General features: G+C 38.4%; 1 protein-coding gene across 1 annotated transcript; it reads right to left on the bottom strand.

Moving 5' to 3' along the window:
- Nucleotides 1–659: 659 nt before the first annotated feature.
- On the bottom strand, nt 660–14,993 carry sfxn5b (sideroflexin 5b). The gene is made up of 14 exons (XM_089021666.1): nt 14,847–14,993; nt 9,385–9,453; nt 8,272–8,349; nt 8,138–8,164; nt 8,002–8,056; nt 7,845–7,870; nt 7,645–7,698; nt 7,070–7,126; nt 6,769–6,834; nt 5,741–5,831; nt 5,521–5,636; nt 5,287–5,376; nt 1,972–2,088; nt 660–1,797 (listed from the first exon to the last, which is right to left on the bottom strand). The coding sequence occupies exons 1-14, from the start codon at nt 14,901–14,903 to the stop codon at nt 1,720–1,722; spliced, it is 981 nt and encodes a 326-aa protein (XP_088877792.1). The 5' UTR covers nt 14,904–14,993; the 3' UTR covers nt 660–1,719.
- Between the last annotated feature and the right edge of the window lie 213 nt (nt 14,994–15,206).

Here is a 15,206-nt window from a genome sequence, read left to right as displayed (position 1 = left end):
ATAGGCTGCAGCAGCCCCGTGACCCTTGTGAGAATAAGCGGATCGGAGGATGGATGGATGGAGTGCTCATGCAATACAATTTCTATTATTTGTAACAATACAGTAGTTGTCAAATGAATGTAATTAATACATAATTAATCATGGCAACATAGAACATATATGCTACAAATACTATGATACAACTGCAGCAAGGGCTACTAATATTTTAAATAAACAAAATAATAATTATTATTAAAAGAATCAATAAAATCCACAACCACATGTACATTTACTTAAATGTCAAGCTAGCTGATAGTTGCCTGGTCAAACATGAACTAAATGTCATTTCAGTCACACGTTTAATTGAGTAGAAAACAATTATGGATAAAGTTGTAGACCAGTGGTTCTGAAACATTTTGCACAAAGTACCACCTCAAGATAAATAAATATGGCATGGATCAAATAAAAAAAAATGTTCACAAATACAGGTAATGATATTGTTGACACTATTAAAATATATGAAAATACAAACTAATATAATTAATTCATGATCGACTAAAAATGGCGGGGTACTTGTACTGTACAGTTTCAGAAATACCTTTGTGGGCCATACAACGACTGCTTTGAGTTTGGTTAATAATAAAATAACAAAAGAATGACACAACTCCACAAAATATGTTCAGTAAATTTATTTAGTGTTTTAAATCATGCACTTTGTACCCAATAAACTTTTTTATACAAATATTCTACAATTTCATGTTTTCAAGAGTATTATAAAATTGGTCCAAAAACTGTGTGCATAATAAGTTATTAAGAATGCATATTGTAAAATACAGAGAGTTTGTTTCACATTATAGGTATTAACATACTTGGCAATTTAAAAACATATACACATTTTTCCATCAATATGTTGGAACAATAGTCAAGTATAATGTCGATGCACTACTAATGTTTATTGCAGTGCTACTGACAAAAAAAGAGAATTACCCAGCAATATCTCAAAATAGAGTCAAACTAAAAACATCACTTTATATTATAAAGGTGATAACATACATCCAGTGGGAGACGACTTGGCTAATGATTTAAACAAAATAAGAAGTTGAGGAATTCACATTTGTAGTCATGTAAAAGTACGATTAAATAAAATGTGAAGAAACTCCATGCGGTGTGTTGTATGCCAGCTGATTGAATACATTGATGGTAATTTGATGAATTGTAAAGGTGCTGTTGACTAAAACATTTACATTCAGTATATTATATTGCTTAGAGATACATTATCAGTCGACTCAGAAGGTCAAAGTTGTCGTTGTTTTTGAGCCGGTTCATAAAACAATGAAAAATGCTTCGCTGGTTCATATACAGTATATAATGTCTGTGTCTAATATACACTAATTTTAAATATTCTTTTGATACTACAACATTTAAAAATATGTATGTTAAATATAAAATATCCATACAAATAAATTATTATGACTGTTTATATTTTTGTTATGAAAAACAATTGAAAATATTTCTAGCAATGCCAAGTTTTAATGCCCTTTTGTGGCAAAGGCCATTATTGCCTATTTAAACTATTAATGTGCCCTCTAGACACTTTTGCGGCCTATTTAAAACACATGTGATTTGAATAAAATGCACTTAATTAAATAATATTTCTATACATCCAAAGCTGCGATAAGATTCCATGTGAACATTCCTCTCATCTCATCTTTGTGTCCTCTTGGGCAGTCAAGTCAGCCATCATAAACCTTTGTTGTAGGTCACCATCTTGCAATCTGTTGCCATGGCAATCTCGGGCTCCAGGCGAGACACCTCAATCTGTGAGGAGGTTGAAGAAAAAAAAACAACATCTGAGAGAGAGGCCTGAAGGTGAGATTCTAATTGGAGAAGAATAGAGCCATCCGGGCTGCGAGGGAGCTTGACAGGCTTTGTGGGTTTGATTTGGAAGTTGAAGCCTAGTGACCTTGAATCATTAATGTGCTCGTAATGTACCTGTGACATCTGCGGGAAGAGACTGATGGCCACGGGCAGAGACAACCCGAATGTAAGCAAACACACAATGCTGTGGATGGGCAGAATCAGTCTGGGGTTCTTCTGCAGAAAGGCAGCCTGCAATGTAGAAGCAGACATTTATATAAAAAAAAAAGTGAAACGGGAGTGATGCTCCATGTGCACATCGATCTCTCAGAAGCCTGCAGTTATTTTAGGAACTGCGAGGGAGATGGGTTGGGGAGTGGAGGGACATGCAGAATTGTGAGCTTCATCTTGTACATAAAAAAAAAAAAAAAAATCACCTCGAGATGCAATTACCTAACCTGGCCTGTTATTTATTAGCCAAGCTCACTGCAGAGCTTCATGAAAAAAAAACATACGTGTTGATTGATTTCAATTGGGTGTGATCTTGCAATCTCTCATTTGGCTTAAATGTATAGCCAGCCATTTCTAAACCCTCATGAAATCTGCTATTAACCAAAACAACAGCGCCTGCTGAGCACTTTTGTATCATTTAGTGTGGCGTCATACTTTGTGTCAAAAACAAGTATAGGTAACATCCGACTTACGACCGGGTTCCGTTCCGACAAAACGGTCGTAAGTCAAAGGGTCGTAAGTCGAAATGCATTCAAAATGGCCAACGCGTGGTTTATACGTCAGAATAGTATACAATGTCAACCTGTTGATGAAAAGGCTTCTTCAGCCGTCATTTGTACTTCTTTGAAGGTGTCGGACGTTTTGATTCTTATCCAAGAAACTTATAAGAAGCGAAACGTCCGATACCTTCAAAGAAGTACAGATGACGGCTGAAGAAACCTTTTCATTGATGGACCACTCCTGTACGACTGAGAGCTTACACAGACGAAATGTCAATCTGTTGTTTTTAAAGAACGTTTTCTATTGAATACGATTATATACCAAACTGCTTACATTTCTATTATAAATCTTATAACTTTTAGTGTCACTTTTATCATTTTATATTTCATATTATCGATTTTTATTACTGTGTCGTTCTGCTGACCCAAATACGCACGGCTTCCCACGGATGCGCGCTGTTGAAAAATGTCTTTCACGCTCGGACTTAGGCGGACACCAACGGAAAAAAGTCTCAAAGAGGCGGTGGCGGCGTGGGCCAGACGCGGCGTTCTCGTTGCGCTGATCCTGCGCGCCCCAGCGCGGGCTGGCCAAAATTGTCGTACGTGTTTGTGAAGAAACAGTTATTTTGCATCCTCATTTTGTGCAATGCAGTAATATTCTCTGTTAAGATAAATGAGGCATGCTGAATGTTGAGCGGATCTGACAACGCGGCCACAACGCTACAAATGGTCCTTTGACAGCGATAAAAAGTTCTTATACAATGCTGAGAGAAGCGTTTGCTCTCTGTGCTCCGGCAAATAAACATCCTACTTGTTCAATCTAAGGACCATCAAGAGTCTTTATTCTACCAACTGCATTTCAAACACGCTGCAGATCTCAACAGCGTTGCCGGGCTGCCAGCCGTAGAATTAAAAAAAAAAGGGTCAGGCGGTCATAAGTACAGGTGGTCGTAACTCGCAGCGGTCGTAAATCGGATGTTACCTGTACGTTGTACAGAAGTACAGATTATATTATATGTCTTTCGAGATGATTAGCATTCCAGTCAATGTGTTTATATTGTGGGACACTTCTTACTGCTACCCATTTAGCCTCATTTCAACCATCCACAAAAAAAAGTGGTATATAAAATGAATAGATTAAAGTAATACAGTGAAAATGTATAGAGGAATGGTTATAAATCGGGGTATAATGTCATAAGAAGGTATAAGGCCAAATGAAATGAAATTTTGATACAGTAAAAATATTTTTTTTCTGCAAGTAAATATACCTTGACATCGCTGATGCAATGTTTTTTATTTTATTTATTTATTTTTTGGGTGGTGGGAAGTCCTTGTTTGGTACTACAAATTTTGTTATTTTTGGCCTCATGTTAATTGGGAAACTAAAGCCACTCACAGCATGAAGTACACACGGTTGCAAGTTGTCTGCGCAGCTTTCATGCAAAGACGTTGCTCTTCCAGATTTTCAGGTTTGAACATTAGTTGGCTGCAGGCTGCTCATGATGTTCAAACACGCTTTGTTAAGTTTTGGCATGTCAGGATGGACAGTTTCTGGTGTCCGTGGCCATATGCTTGACTTTGTTGCGAGATTACACAAAGTGGTGAGAATGCATTTGTAGTTTCACTACCAGTGCCATGCAACATCATTTTCTCTTAATTTTTCTTAAATAATGTTTACAAAATATCTATTTTGTGCATAAAAATATGATTGGACTTTGACAAAATATTGTCTCGATTATACTGGCTTTGTTCTAATGATAATGATTGTAAGAATAATAAGTGTTTTTTTATGAGTTATGGATATTTTTTACATATAGTAGTCTAACTACTTTGTTGTGTTTGAATATTTTATTTATTATTATTTCAAAATTATAACTATAATTTCATATTATTCATGTGATATAATTGTAATGATGTCAATTAAGTTATTTACACAATGCTGGATGATTATATTTATTCATATATACTTTTCAAAATTGTATACTGATATTTTATATTATGTTATATATATAATTTGCTCACTAATTAACTCTAATGCTCTTATTATTATTATTAAAAAAATATTATTATTTTATCATATACAGTAAAGTCTCGTTATATCGATATCGGTTATATCGATAGTCCCGGTTATATCGATACTATTTCTATGCACGCACGGAGAAAATTACATGCAAACAGGGTCGGATATATCGATAGTCCCGGTTATATCGATATTTTTTCGGACTCCCTTGAATATCGATATAACGAGACTTTACGGTAACTAAATATGTCTTCATATTTTTGAAATATTTATATTGTCAATATTTAATTTTCATACCTTATTTCCTTAACTCTCCCTGGTGCTTTCTACTATCTTTGTGACTGCTCTATTTACTATATATGATAGCTGTCCATGTTGTTGCTTTGTTCCAGCTTCAGCTGTTGTTAAAGCGCTATATAAATCAATATGTATTGTATTGTAATGTATTGTATTAACCATTACCAGCATTTAACTGAGTGCAATGACTTTTTATAATAAGCATTTTGCCATGACAATTGTATATACTTTTTTGTTCTGTGATATATTCTGTTTTCCTTCTCGACTGATTGTCAGGACAAATGGGGCTTTTTTTTTGCCTCGCAGATCGAAGGACAGGCTTCATTTTAAATGAAGTTAACCCATTTTTGGTTCCACGGCTGATCCCGGTCTCAATGGAAGTTGTGCTCTGTGTATGTGTGCCAACCTCTCGAAGTAGGACATAATGATGGGGGGCAGCACAAAGATGGGCATGGGCAGGACCACACGTGTGAACGCCGTCTCTGTGATGGCCTGCGGGACGACAGTATTGTGCATACGCTTCACTTCAAAACGCACGAGAACAGTAATTCCCTCCGTCGGGAGAGCAGATGGCTGCCGCATGACGTGAGCGGCAAATCATTCCTTTTATCGGCCACCTTCGAAAGTGGCACTCACATGCGTGGCTGCGACTTTGGAGGAGCCCACCACCTTCCCGTCGGCGTCTAGCACGTCGATACCTTCTGACAGCTCGTTGTGTCTCATCAGGGCCACGTTGCAGATGTTTGCACTTGCTGAGTTTGAGGATTAAAAAATACAATACAATGTAAGATTACATTCGTGTTTGGTTTATAAGTGGGCAGCAAAGACTTTGATTGATGACAATTGAAGAACATACCGACTGCTGGAAATGGTACAAATCTCTGTATGATCATTCTGGTGGCAGGATTGAGTTTATTGGCCTTCTGAATAAGCACATTCAATCCCACCTAAAACACATTCATACACTTTTTAAACACATGACGCTTGTATACATTACTAACGTGAATTAAATTACAGTGAATTACATCTTCATGGTTTGATATTTACACATGATTTTCCAGAATCTATACTTGGTTAGTCATGGGATAACCTGCCTCTTTGCTCTCTTTTATGCTCAAATCAAAGTTATGTCGCACATTCTTAAAAAATAAAATAAAAATACACGTCCCTCCCGCAAAATGTTTATTACAGATGATGTAAAAAATGTATTAGCTGCAAAATAAATTATGATTCCCAAACTGTTTGTCATTTAAAAATCATCCGACTACATTAGTGACGTTCCCCAATTTATGAACGAGATACGGTCCGAACGGTCGTTTGTAAGGTGAATTTGTTCGTAAATTTATTCAGTGCTATAGTTTGAATTTAATGTATATTTAGGGTTTATTATATAACTATGTTTAAGGCTTGTATAAGTAACCTGTATTGGTTTGTATTGAAAAATAAACATGTAATAAAATATATGCTCTCTAAAGATGTGTACATGGAGAAAATAATACATATGTTAGAGAAAGAGAGAGAGACAGTGAGAGAGAGCTCTCAGAGTGTCTCGCGTTGGTATTAGCAGTGGAAAGAAGCACTACTTGGAAAAATCCGCGCAATACCAAATCTAATTTACAGCATCGCTGTCCGAACATTTTTCGATATACCTGCAAAAATGTTGGTATGTACCAAACCAACTCTGATTTATACAGGCATTTGATAGATTTATTGGCCATTTTAGAGCACAAAAGTACAAATTAATTAGTTGTTTTGTGAAAAGCCGAAAGAAACAATAACTGGTGAATTTGTGAAAATCGCACCGTGATAATGGGGAGGATCACTGTACACGTAGACATTAAATTGTGTGGATGCTTGTTTGAATGCTTTTATTAAAAGACTCACTGCGATCGACACAGCACTGGTCACAGCTCCAAAATAACCTTGGAGGAATCTGGCTGTTGGCGTTGGCTACGAAGGATTACACACACACACACACACACACACACACACACACACACACACACACACACACACACACACACACACACACACACACACACACACACACACACACACACACACACACACACACACACACACACACACACACACACCACAGACAAAGAGAGAAATAAAAAAAAGAGAGAGACAAATGATTATTTATTTACTTTACAAGGGAATAATGAGTAAAAATCATCTTTACCTTTGTGGCATTGCGGTTGGCATAGTTGACACAAGCATTGTGACTCTGATTCAGCCACTGGAGGAAAGGAGTACATTATCAGTTAGTAGATGCCGAAATTAATAAATAGACTGATAGTGAGGGTGAGAGAGAGAGAGAGAGAGAGAGAGAGAGAGAGAGAGAGAGAGAGAGAGAGAGAGAGAGAGAGAGACAGACAGATACACATATGGATGGATAGCTAGCTATTTAGCCTTTTAGCCACCTAGCCACATATCCAGCTAGCTACCTAGCTACCTGGATAGATAGATAGATAGATAGATAGATAGATAGATAGATAGATAGATAGATAGATAGATAGATAGATAGATAGATAGATAGATAGATAGATAGATAGATAGATAGATAGATAGTTGGTAGGTATAGAGAGATAGATAGATAGATAGATAGATAGATAGATAGATAGATAGATAGATAGATAGATAGATAGATAGATAGATAGATAGATAGATAGATAGATAGATAGATAGATAGATAGATAGATAGATAGATAGATAGATAGTTTTATAATGTAATATATATTTTATATATACTTTTACCTGCCATATTATGGTGGACACCAGAGTCTGATTGGGCAGAAGAAGGCCGATAACCTATCATGATGAAAGATGAAATTCAAGGAAGATCAGCTTATTTTAGGAGCAAAGTCAAAAATGCATCTTCCTCAATCCCCCCAAAAATACAATGAGAATGAATTCAGTGTTTGGCATGATTAAAGAAACAACAACATGACACTTACGATGGGCGTTCCGAATGGTACGTAACCTGCGTGGCCCCCACCCACACCAAAAAAAAAAAAAAAAAAAAAAAAAAAAAAAAAAAAAAAAAAGCAACACTGAGTAAGCAGAAGGAGAACGACATGGACGACTTATGGAAAGATCTTCATCTTCTCGTACCTGACATTCGGAACGGCATGAAGATCTTGTCACCTGTGTCGGGATGAATGATGGCCTGAGATGATATCAGGACAGGATCACCATCATCACATGATCGCCCAATCAGGCTTGAGAGATTTGACCAATCATGACTCACCTGTTTGACCTTTTGGGCTTCCCACAACTTCACAAGACAGGTGAAAAGACACATAAAATAAGCCAGCAATAATTGTGCTTACTTCTCCGAAATTAAAGCATCATCTTCCGTCAATTTCACAAGAATGAAGTCACCTGAAGATTAGAGATCCCCGGTGGAAGTGTTCCATGCTTGAAGTCATCGAGGAGTTTGATACTCTCTTTGAGTTGTTTCTGAAAGGAAATGGCAGAACCAGTTATTTTGAGGTACCATCAATGAAGTATCGAGGTAATTTTTGTCTCACCGTGTCTGACATCAAACAAGATGGTTGTTTTTAGATTCAATGTGACGAAAATCTTGAATGGTAAAGGCAGTCTATACAATAGTGGGTCTACTAACTTCCATCTCTCCACATATAGGTTTTATGATTGTGCCTTGCGATTGGCCTCTCACCCAAAGTTAGCCGTGGGAGGCTCAGAATAAGTACCAAATACAGACACTACCCTACTTATGAACATATGAGTTACGAACAACTGTACATACGAACATTTTTTGTAGTACGTCTGTGTAAGCTCTCAGTCGTACAGGAGTGGTCCATCGATGAGAAGGTTTCTTCAGCCGTCATCTGTACAAAAGTGAAGGTTTCGGACGTTTCGCCTCCTATCCAAGAGGCTTCGTCAGCGAACTAAAGTCTGACTGGTCGTATCGGCCCCATTTATGTCTGGACATTAGGGATATATAAATGGGACCGATACGACCAGTCAGACTTTAGTTCGCTGACGAAGCCTCTTGGATAGGAGGCGAAACGTCCGAAACCTTCACTTTTGTACAGATGACGGCTGAAGAAACCTTCTCATCGATTTTTTGTAGTAACATATGTAGTATTCTCTCCAGTTGTACATGTACATATCTTTATAGAGCCTAGGTTTTATTAAATGTTCATTTTTCAGTACAAACCAATACAGATTACTTATAGAAGCCTTAAACATATTTATATGAACCTTAAACATACTTATATACGCCTTAAACATACATACCATACAAAATATAGCACTGAAGCAACTTATGAACAAATTCATCTTACGAACGACCGTTCGGAACGTATATCGTTCGTAAGTTGGGGAGCGTCTGTATATCATTATATTTTACTTTATTGCATTATATTTTAAAAGGCAAATACAAACACTGTTGCTTCTATGACAAAAATATAATTGTGGTCATGTAAAGTGGCAAGTTATGGTTAACTGTATATACAAAAGTAGCTTTACCTCTGATACAAAGAGTGTGCTTGGATCGATGATGTCCACAAAATGTCTCAGCCGGCCAAGAAAGGATCCCTGGATTGAAGATACATTTCAAACTGACTTAAAACCAATTGAGCACAAACGTAATTGAAAGCCACGAACAATTTGGAATTGAATTACCCAAAAATGTCTGTTAATTTATGCTTCACTTAAGAGTTTGCATGCAGAGGAGACCCTTTTCAATGACCCTTTTCACGAGTCCGGTGGGTCAAGCTTTTTTGTGTGCAGCCTTTTTGTGTGTGTGTGTCCCCAATCAGCTCTTGCCAAGTGCAAAGCAGGAGTGCCAACAGTCTGTACAGACGCAATAATAATGCCAAGAGCCCATTTGGCACCCCAAAATCGAGGCAACTTCAATCAAAAGCCGCGGAAGATATCCATCACTGCAAATAAGATGGTACTAACCCTGTTTTACATCATTTTAATGGTTATTCCTGCAAATGACTGGCAATGACCTTTATGGCTGCTCATAAGTGTCTAAAAAAAACACTCTTTTGATGCCTTCTGTGCTGCTGCAGGAGGAGACAGGATCCATGCAAGGAGCGAGTTTTAATTATGCATGAGTACTCGCTCTCTGGGGACACCACAAGGCCTGCACAGACGCAGCACAACACACTGCGCACACAAAGTGTGCAGAGATTTTGTGCTGATTCAAAGACTGGCCTCCTTTTAAGCAGCGCCGTTTGAAAAAAGTCAAAAACCTGCGCGATACATGTGTACAAAAAAATGTTAGAGTACTGTAAAGTGACCTTGAGAGTTTTGAAAGGCGCTTATAAATGAAATGGATTATTATTATTATTATAATAGCTTCTGATTATCATTTATTTGCTAGTGAGCAGGATCACACAAAAAAACGGTGGGATGTTATTTTGACTGTGCTTGGTGTGAGGCAAGAAACCATTCACTTTGATGAAAATTATGTAGCACTATTTTTCATGTATTTTTTTAATACGATGACCCATATTAGGATTTGGAAAGCCTTGGCGCAGGTCAATCCTCTCTAAAAGCCATTTTAATGCCGTTGGGTTGTTTCTTTAAATAACGTCAAGTTTAAAATAGTGTGCTTTATAAAAACATGCAGAAATGATGTCAACAGAATTTAATACAATAAATATATAATACAAATAAATTCGGCGGCCCGGTAGTCGAGCGGTTAGCACACCGGCTTCACAGTGCAGAGGTCGCGTGGGTTTTCTCCGGGTCCTCCGGTTTCCTCCCACACTCCAAAAACAATGGCAGGCAGATTGACCACCCCAAATTGTCCCTAGGTGTGAGTCTGAGAGTGACTGTTGTACGTCTTTGTGTGCCCTGCGATTGGATGGCAACCAATTCAGGGTGTCAATTCACGGTGTCCCCCGCCTCGTGCCTGAAGACAGCTGAGAATGGCTCCAGTACCCCCCGCAACCCTAATGAGGAATAAGTGGTACGGAAAATGGATAGATGGATGGAAATAAATTCAATGGCCTTTGCGTGTCTGGTAAATGAGGGCCGTATAATATGTTGAATATTTCCCATTTGCCATTATGGGATAGCATGAAGCATGTGGACTTTTGCAAGTTGTGCGATAGAGTTAAATACACTGTGTGAAATGCTATGTTCACACAAGAGCTCAATTCCATTTTTTCCCCCAGATGGGTTCTGCTCAGATTTTTTCATGCGGTATTAACACGACAATGGATGTAAATCAGACATGTATGAACTAGATCTGCAATCCGAATAGTGAGCCGTACACATCTGAGCCATTTGTCATTGAAAGCTACGCACGGGCGGGCTAGAGTGCTTTTCAGGGAGACGACTGACAACTACTGTGGATGAATCTGCATTGTTTTGACTAACTGTAGACTTTTTTAGGGGTGCCAAAGTATCATGTTACAACTGCTTTCATTGCCTGACACCACAAGATTTTCCCATTGACTTCAATTGAATCCCACTTGAAACATGTTTGAAAATCCCACTTGAAACGTGTCAAAATGTTTTGCACAGATCCTGTCTAGCACGCGGGACTAAATTTACTTCTGCAAATATTGTGTTGTTTTTTTGGGGGGTGCATGTTGGTGCGCTTTGTGTCAAATCATGGATGCGTTTTACATTTGTTTTGGTAAGGTGAATGAATACATTAAAAAATGATATTTTTTTATGTTTAGTTTAACAGTAAACTTAGAGTGGTATTGAAAAGTTCATATTTAGCGCGCAAAACAAACTGTAAAGTGTCCTTGAGAGTTTTGAAAGGCGCTTAGAAATTAAATGTATTGTTATTATTATTATATTACTGTATTTTCTGCACTATAAGGCGCACCTAAAAGAAAATATTTTTTTCAAAAGATGACCATGCGCCTCATTATGTATGGAAAACATTTTAAAATATGTGCATTCATTGAAGGTGCCCCTTATAATGCGGTGCACCTTATGCATGGAAACATTTTTAAATATGTCATTTGTTTGAAGGTGCGCCGTAGTCCAGAAAATACGGTGTTATTAATACAAAACTCCTGTATTTTCCTGTGTATAAGGCGCACCCAAATGCCTTGATTTTCTTCGAGAGTTGACCCTGCACCTTATACACAGGTGCGCCTTATATGTGAACTGATATTGAGCCACTACAGGTCTCGCAACTTCTGTCAGCAGATTTCGACTCCGTTTTCCCCTATAGAAGGAGTCGTGCGTAACCCCAGCCTCTACTACAGCGCCTTATAATGTGGTGTGCCTTATATTCTGGAAGGTTTTATATACATATTTAAATATTATATTTGGAAAGGTTTTTTTCATTCATTGGGGGTGCGCCTTATACACCGGAAAATACAGTAATTTGACCATGCATTGACATTTTTCCAAAAACGTGTGCACGCTTTCAAAGATGAGTTATGAAAATTCTACATTCAAATTCATTTTAAATAAATTACAGGTCTTGCCGGAGAACAAAAAATGTCAAAACATTTTAAAATATTCTCTTTATGTAGGAAATTTCTGGCAGTGATTAGCTGGTTTCCCTCACAGTGGATATGAATTTTAAAGCTTCGATCTGACTCTGCATTACAACAGCAAAAAATAAAATAAAATCAATAATTCATGGATGTATTTATTTAGTTATTTTTTGTTAAGTACAGTAACCGTGGTTCGGAGTGCCTCTGTTGGTTACGAGCCAAGTGGTGCATAACATTTCCACCCCACAAACTAACTAACATTAATCAATTCAATGCATACAGAAGCATCCTCAACAATCAGTTACTGACCGATTCATTCATATAGCAATGCATGTTCTGTGCACAACAGATTTGGAATCAATTTGAACTGTGCCGTTGTGATTGAACAAGACCAGAAAAGAGAAATGTCTTCCCTGGACTTTGCTCAGTGCGGCAGGAGGTAAATAATTCCCACAGGCCGCTGCTCAATCAGCAAAAAGGAGAGCCTCTAAAACGTGAAGGTCACTTTCATAAGGCTGACCAATGCAAATGTTTAATTACTCATTCGCAGGAATGGAACATTGACTAATAGGTTTCATTTGATGGAGGGAAGCAGCTCATCAATCGAGGTTGTAGGAAGGAGGTTGAAAGTCCGGCACCTTTTTTCAGTTATGGGACAGTTAGGATTTTATACCAAGGGCCAAAGTAAATTCATGGCCAAATAGTCCATCCATCCAACCATACATCCATTATCAATCCGCTTTATCCTCACAAAGGTGGCGGGCGTTCTGCAGCCTATCGCAGTTGCATTCAAGCAGTAGGCAGGGAAGCGGTTGTCCAATCGCAGGGCAAACAGAGACAAAGAACCATCCACGCTCACACTCACAGATACGGACAATCAAGAGCAGGGGTGGTCAAACTTTTTGGCTCATGGGTCACAATGATTTCTAAAATTTGAGAGGCGCACCGGGTCAGCACAAGATACGGTACATATAACAAAAATGCATTTGTTGACAGTTCATACCAAACATCAACAGAACTCTTACCTTCAAGTATTAACCTACAGTGATACCTCGGCTTACGAATGCTTTATCTTACAATTTTTGCCTTACAAACATTAAATTCGCGAGAATATAATCTTGGCATACGAACTAGTTTTCGGCGAACGAATCAAGCCACCCAGGCAGACTAGTTTTCTGCGGATGAACACCAAACCACACGATCAAACAGCACCAAGGTGGCTGGCGGACTAGTTTCCACACCCCCTTTGAGTGCAGACGTGGTTTGCTATCGAGTGGAGTACTTTTGCTATTAAAAAGACCCCACCACAGGTTCGTGTTAAACCGAAGAGGACACAAGATAATTACGGTCGAGCAGAAGAAGATCATCAAAAAATCACAAACGAGGTGTTCGTTTGTGTGACTTAGCGTTCCAGTACCAGTATGATAGGTCGACCATGGCTCCGTGTGGCTATGGGTGTTTCTGTGTTGTCTAAGCAACGGTCTCAGGCAATAAAAGAGGTTGAAAAACTTGATTGATTTGGATTAACGAAAAGCAGCTCGCCGTGTGAGTGAGGGTATTATCACCGAGAAAGCACTGCGACTTCACTCGGATATCATCAAGAGGAAACTACAACAACGACCATCACAAAGGTACATGAAACGACTTAAACGAGTTATTACAGACTTATTTATACAGTTTGTTTATTTAATTACAATCCAATAGCACATTTATTATACATAAAATAAGGTACATTTTGTGTGGTTTTAAGACTTATTTGGTAGAGAATTATGTTTTATGGGCACCTGGGAACAGATAATTGTCATTTTAATTGTTTCTTATGGGACATAAATGTTTGGCAGACGAACTTTTCGCCTTACACACACTTTCTGGGAACAGATTATTCTCATTTTATTTTTTTCTTGTGGGAGATAAATGTTTGGCAGACGAACTTTTCGCCTTACACACACTTTCTGGGAACCAATGAAGTTCGGAAACTGAGGTGTCACTGTATTTTATGAATGAGAACAATAAAACAACTATGGTGCGGTCCAAGTATGTGAACAACATAAAATGTGTGACAACACAAACAACAAAGTGCAACAATATATTGCCCATAAACTGTAGCATAAAGTACGGGTGACAGTTTGGGCGTTGCATAAGGACAAGGAGATAAAGATTGGTAATGAAGGGAGGGAGCAGAATTTGAACATAATACATAAAATACCTCTTTATGCACATACAGGGAGTTGGGGTGGAGGGTGAGGGGGGTCCTGACACTTCAGTAATTTATCACGAATTAATTGTGCACACAATTAAACTCGTTCCACTGTGTTTCAGCTGTAAAAAAAAGTTTGAAAAGGAGCGTCCAAAAGTGCATGCAGGAAAAGTGTGAAATGGGAAACATCCCGAGCGAAAGAGAGAATGATGAAGCAGACAGTTTCCCCACCCGAGGACCCCTTTTGCTCGTCCTCCATCACTCTAAAAAACAAATGTCACACCGATATAAGCGATATCGAGACGGCTTACCTGGTCGTACCGCGAAGCGCCGAGCCGGAACGCAGGAAAAGCCTTTTCCTCCGCCATGACAGCTCGCTGTTGTTTCTTATTAATGAACCTCAAGTACAGGCAACTCCTTGCCGTTCAAAGTAGTGTTGGGGAAAAGGGGAGGCTTGCTGCCAGCCGCAAGGCCTTCTGGGAAACGTAGTTATTTCCCGCCTGCCGTCGCTAGTTTAGAAACAGAGCGAGACTACGCCTCTTAAATGATCGATGCCAGGCAGCAAGCAGGCTGTTGCATAACTATCGATCATGGTGGTCTGTTTAATTTGACGAAGAGCCCAGAGATATATAATCATATCACCAATTAATGTTGCTCATTCAAAGAAAAGG

The sequence above is a fragment of the Hippocampus bargibanti genome, linkage group LG02, assembly GCF_051943395.1.
Source record: "Hippocampus bargibanti isolate YZ-2025 linkage group LG02, ASM5194339v1, whole genome shotgun sequence".
Taxonomy (NCBI): Eukaryota; Metazoa; Chordata; class Actinopteri; order Syngnathiformes; family Syngnathidae; genus Hippocampus; species Hippocampus bargibanti.
The sequence above is the reverse complement of the archived record's forward strand: the minus strand, read 5'-3'. Positions and strand labels throughout refer to the sequence as shown.

Excerpts from the sequence above, each read along its gene's own strand:
- sfxn5b (XM_089021666.1), bottom strand. The coding sequence starts at position 14,903 with ATGGCGGAGGAAAAGGCTTTTCCTGCGTTCCGGCTCGGCGCTTCGCGG. Across the intron at positions 8,057-8,137 it reads AAGCCCAAAAGGTCAAACAG|GCCATCATTCATCCCGACAC; the intron begins GTGAGTCATGAT and ends ATATCATCTCAG. Across the intron at positions 6,835-7,069 it reads CCAACCGCAATGCCACAAAG|CCAACGCCAACAGCCAGATT; the intron begins GTAAAGATGATT and ends AATCCTTCGTAG.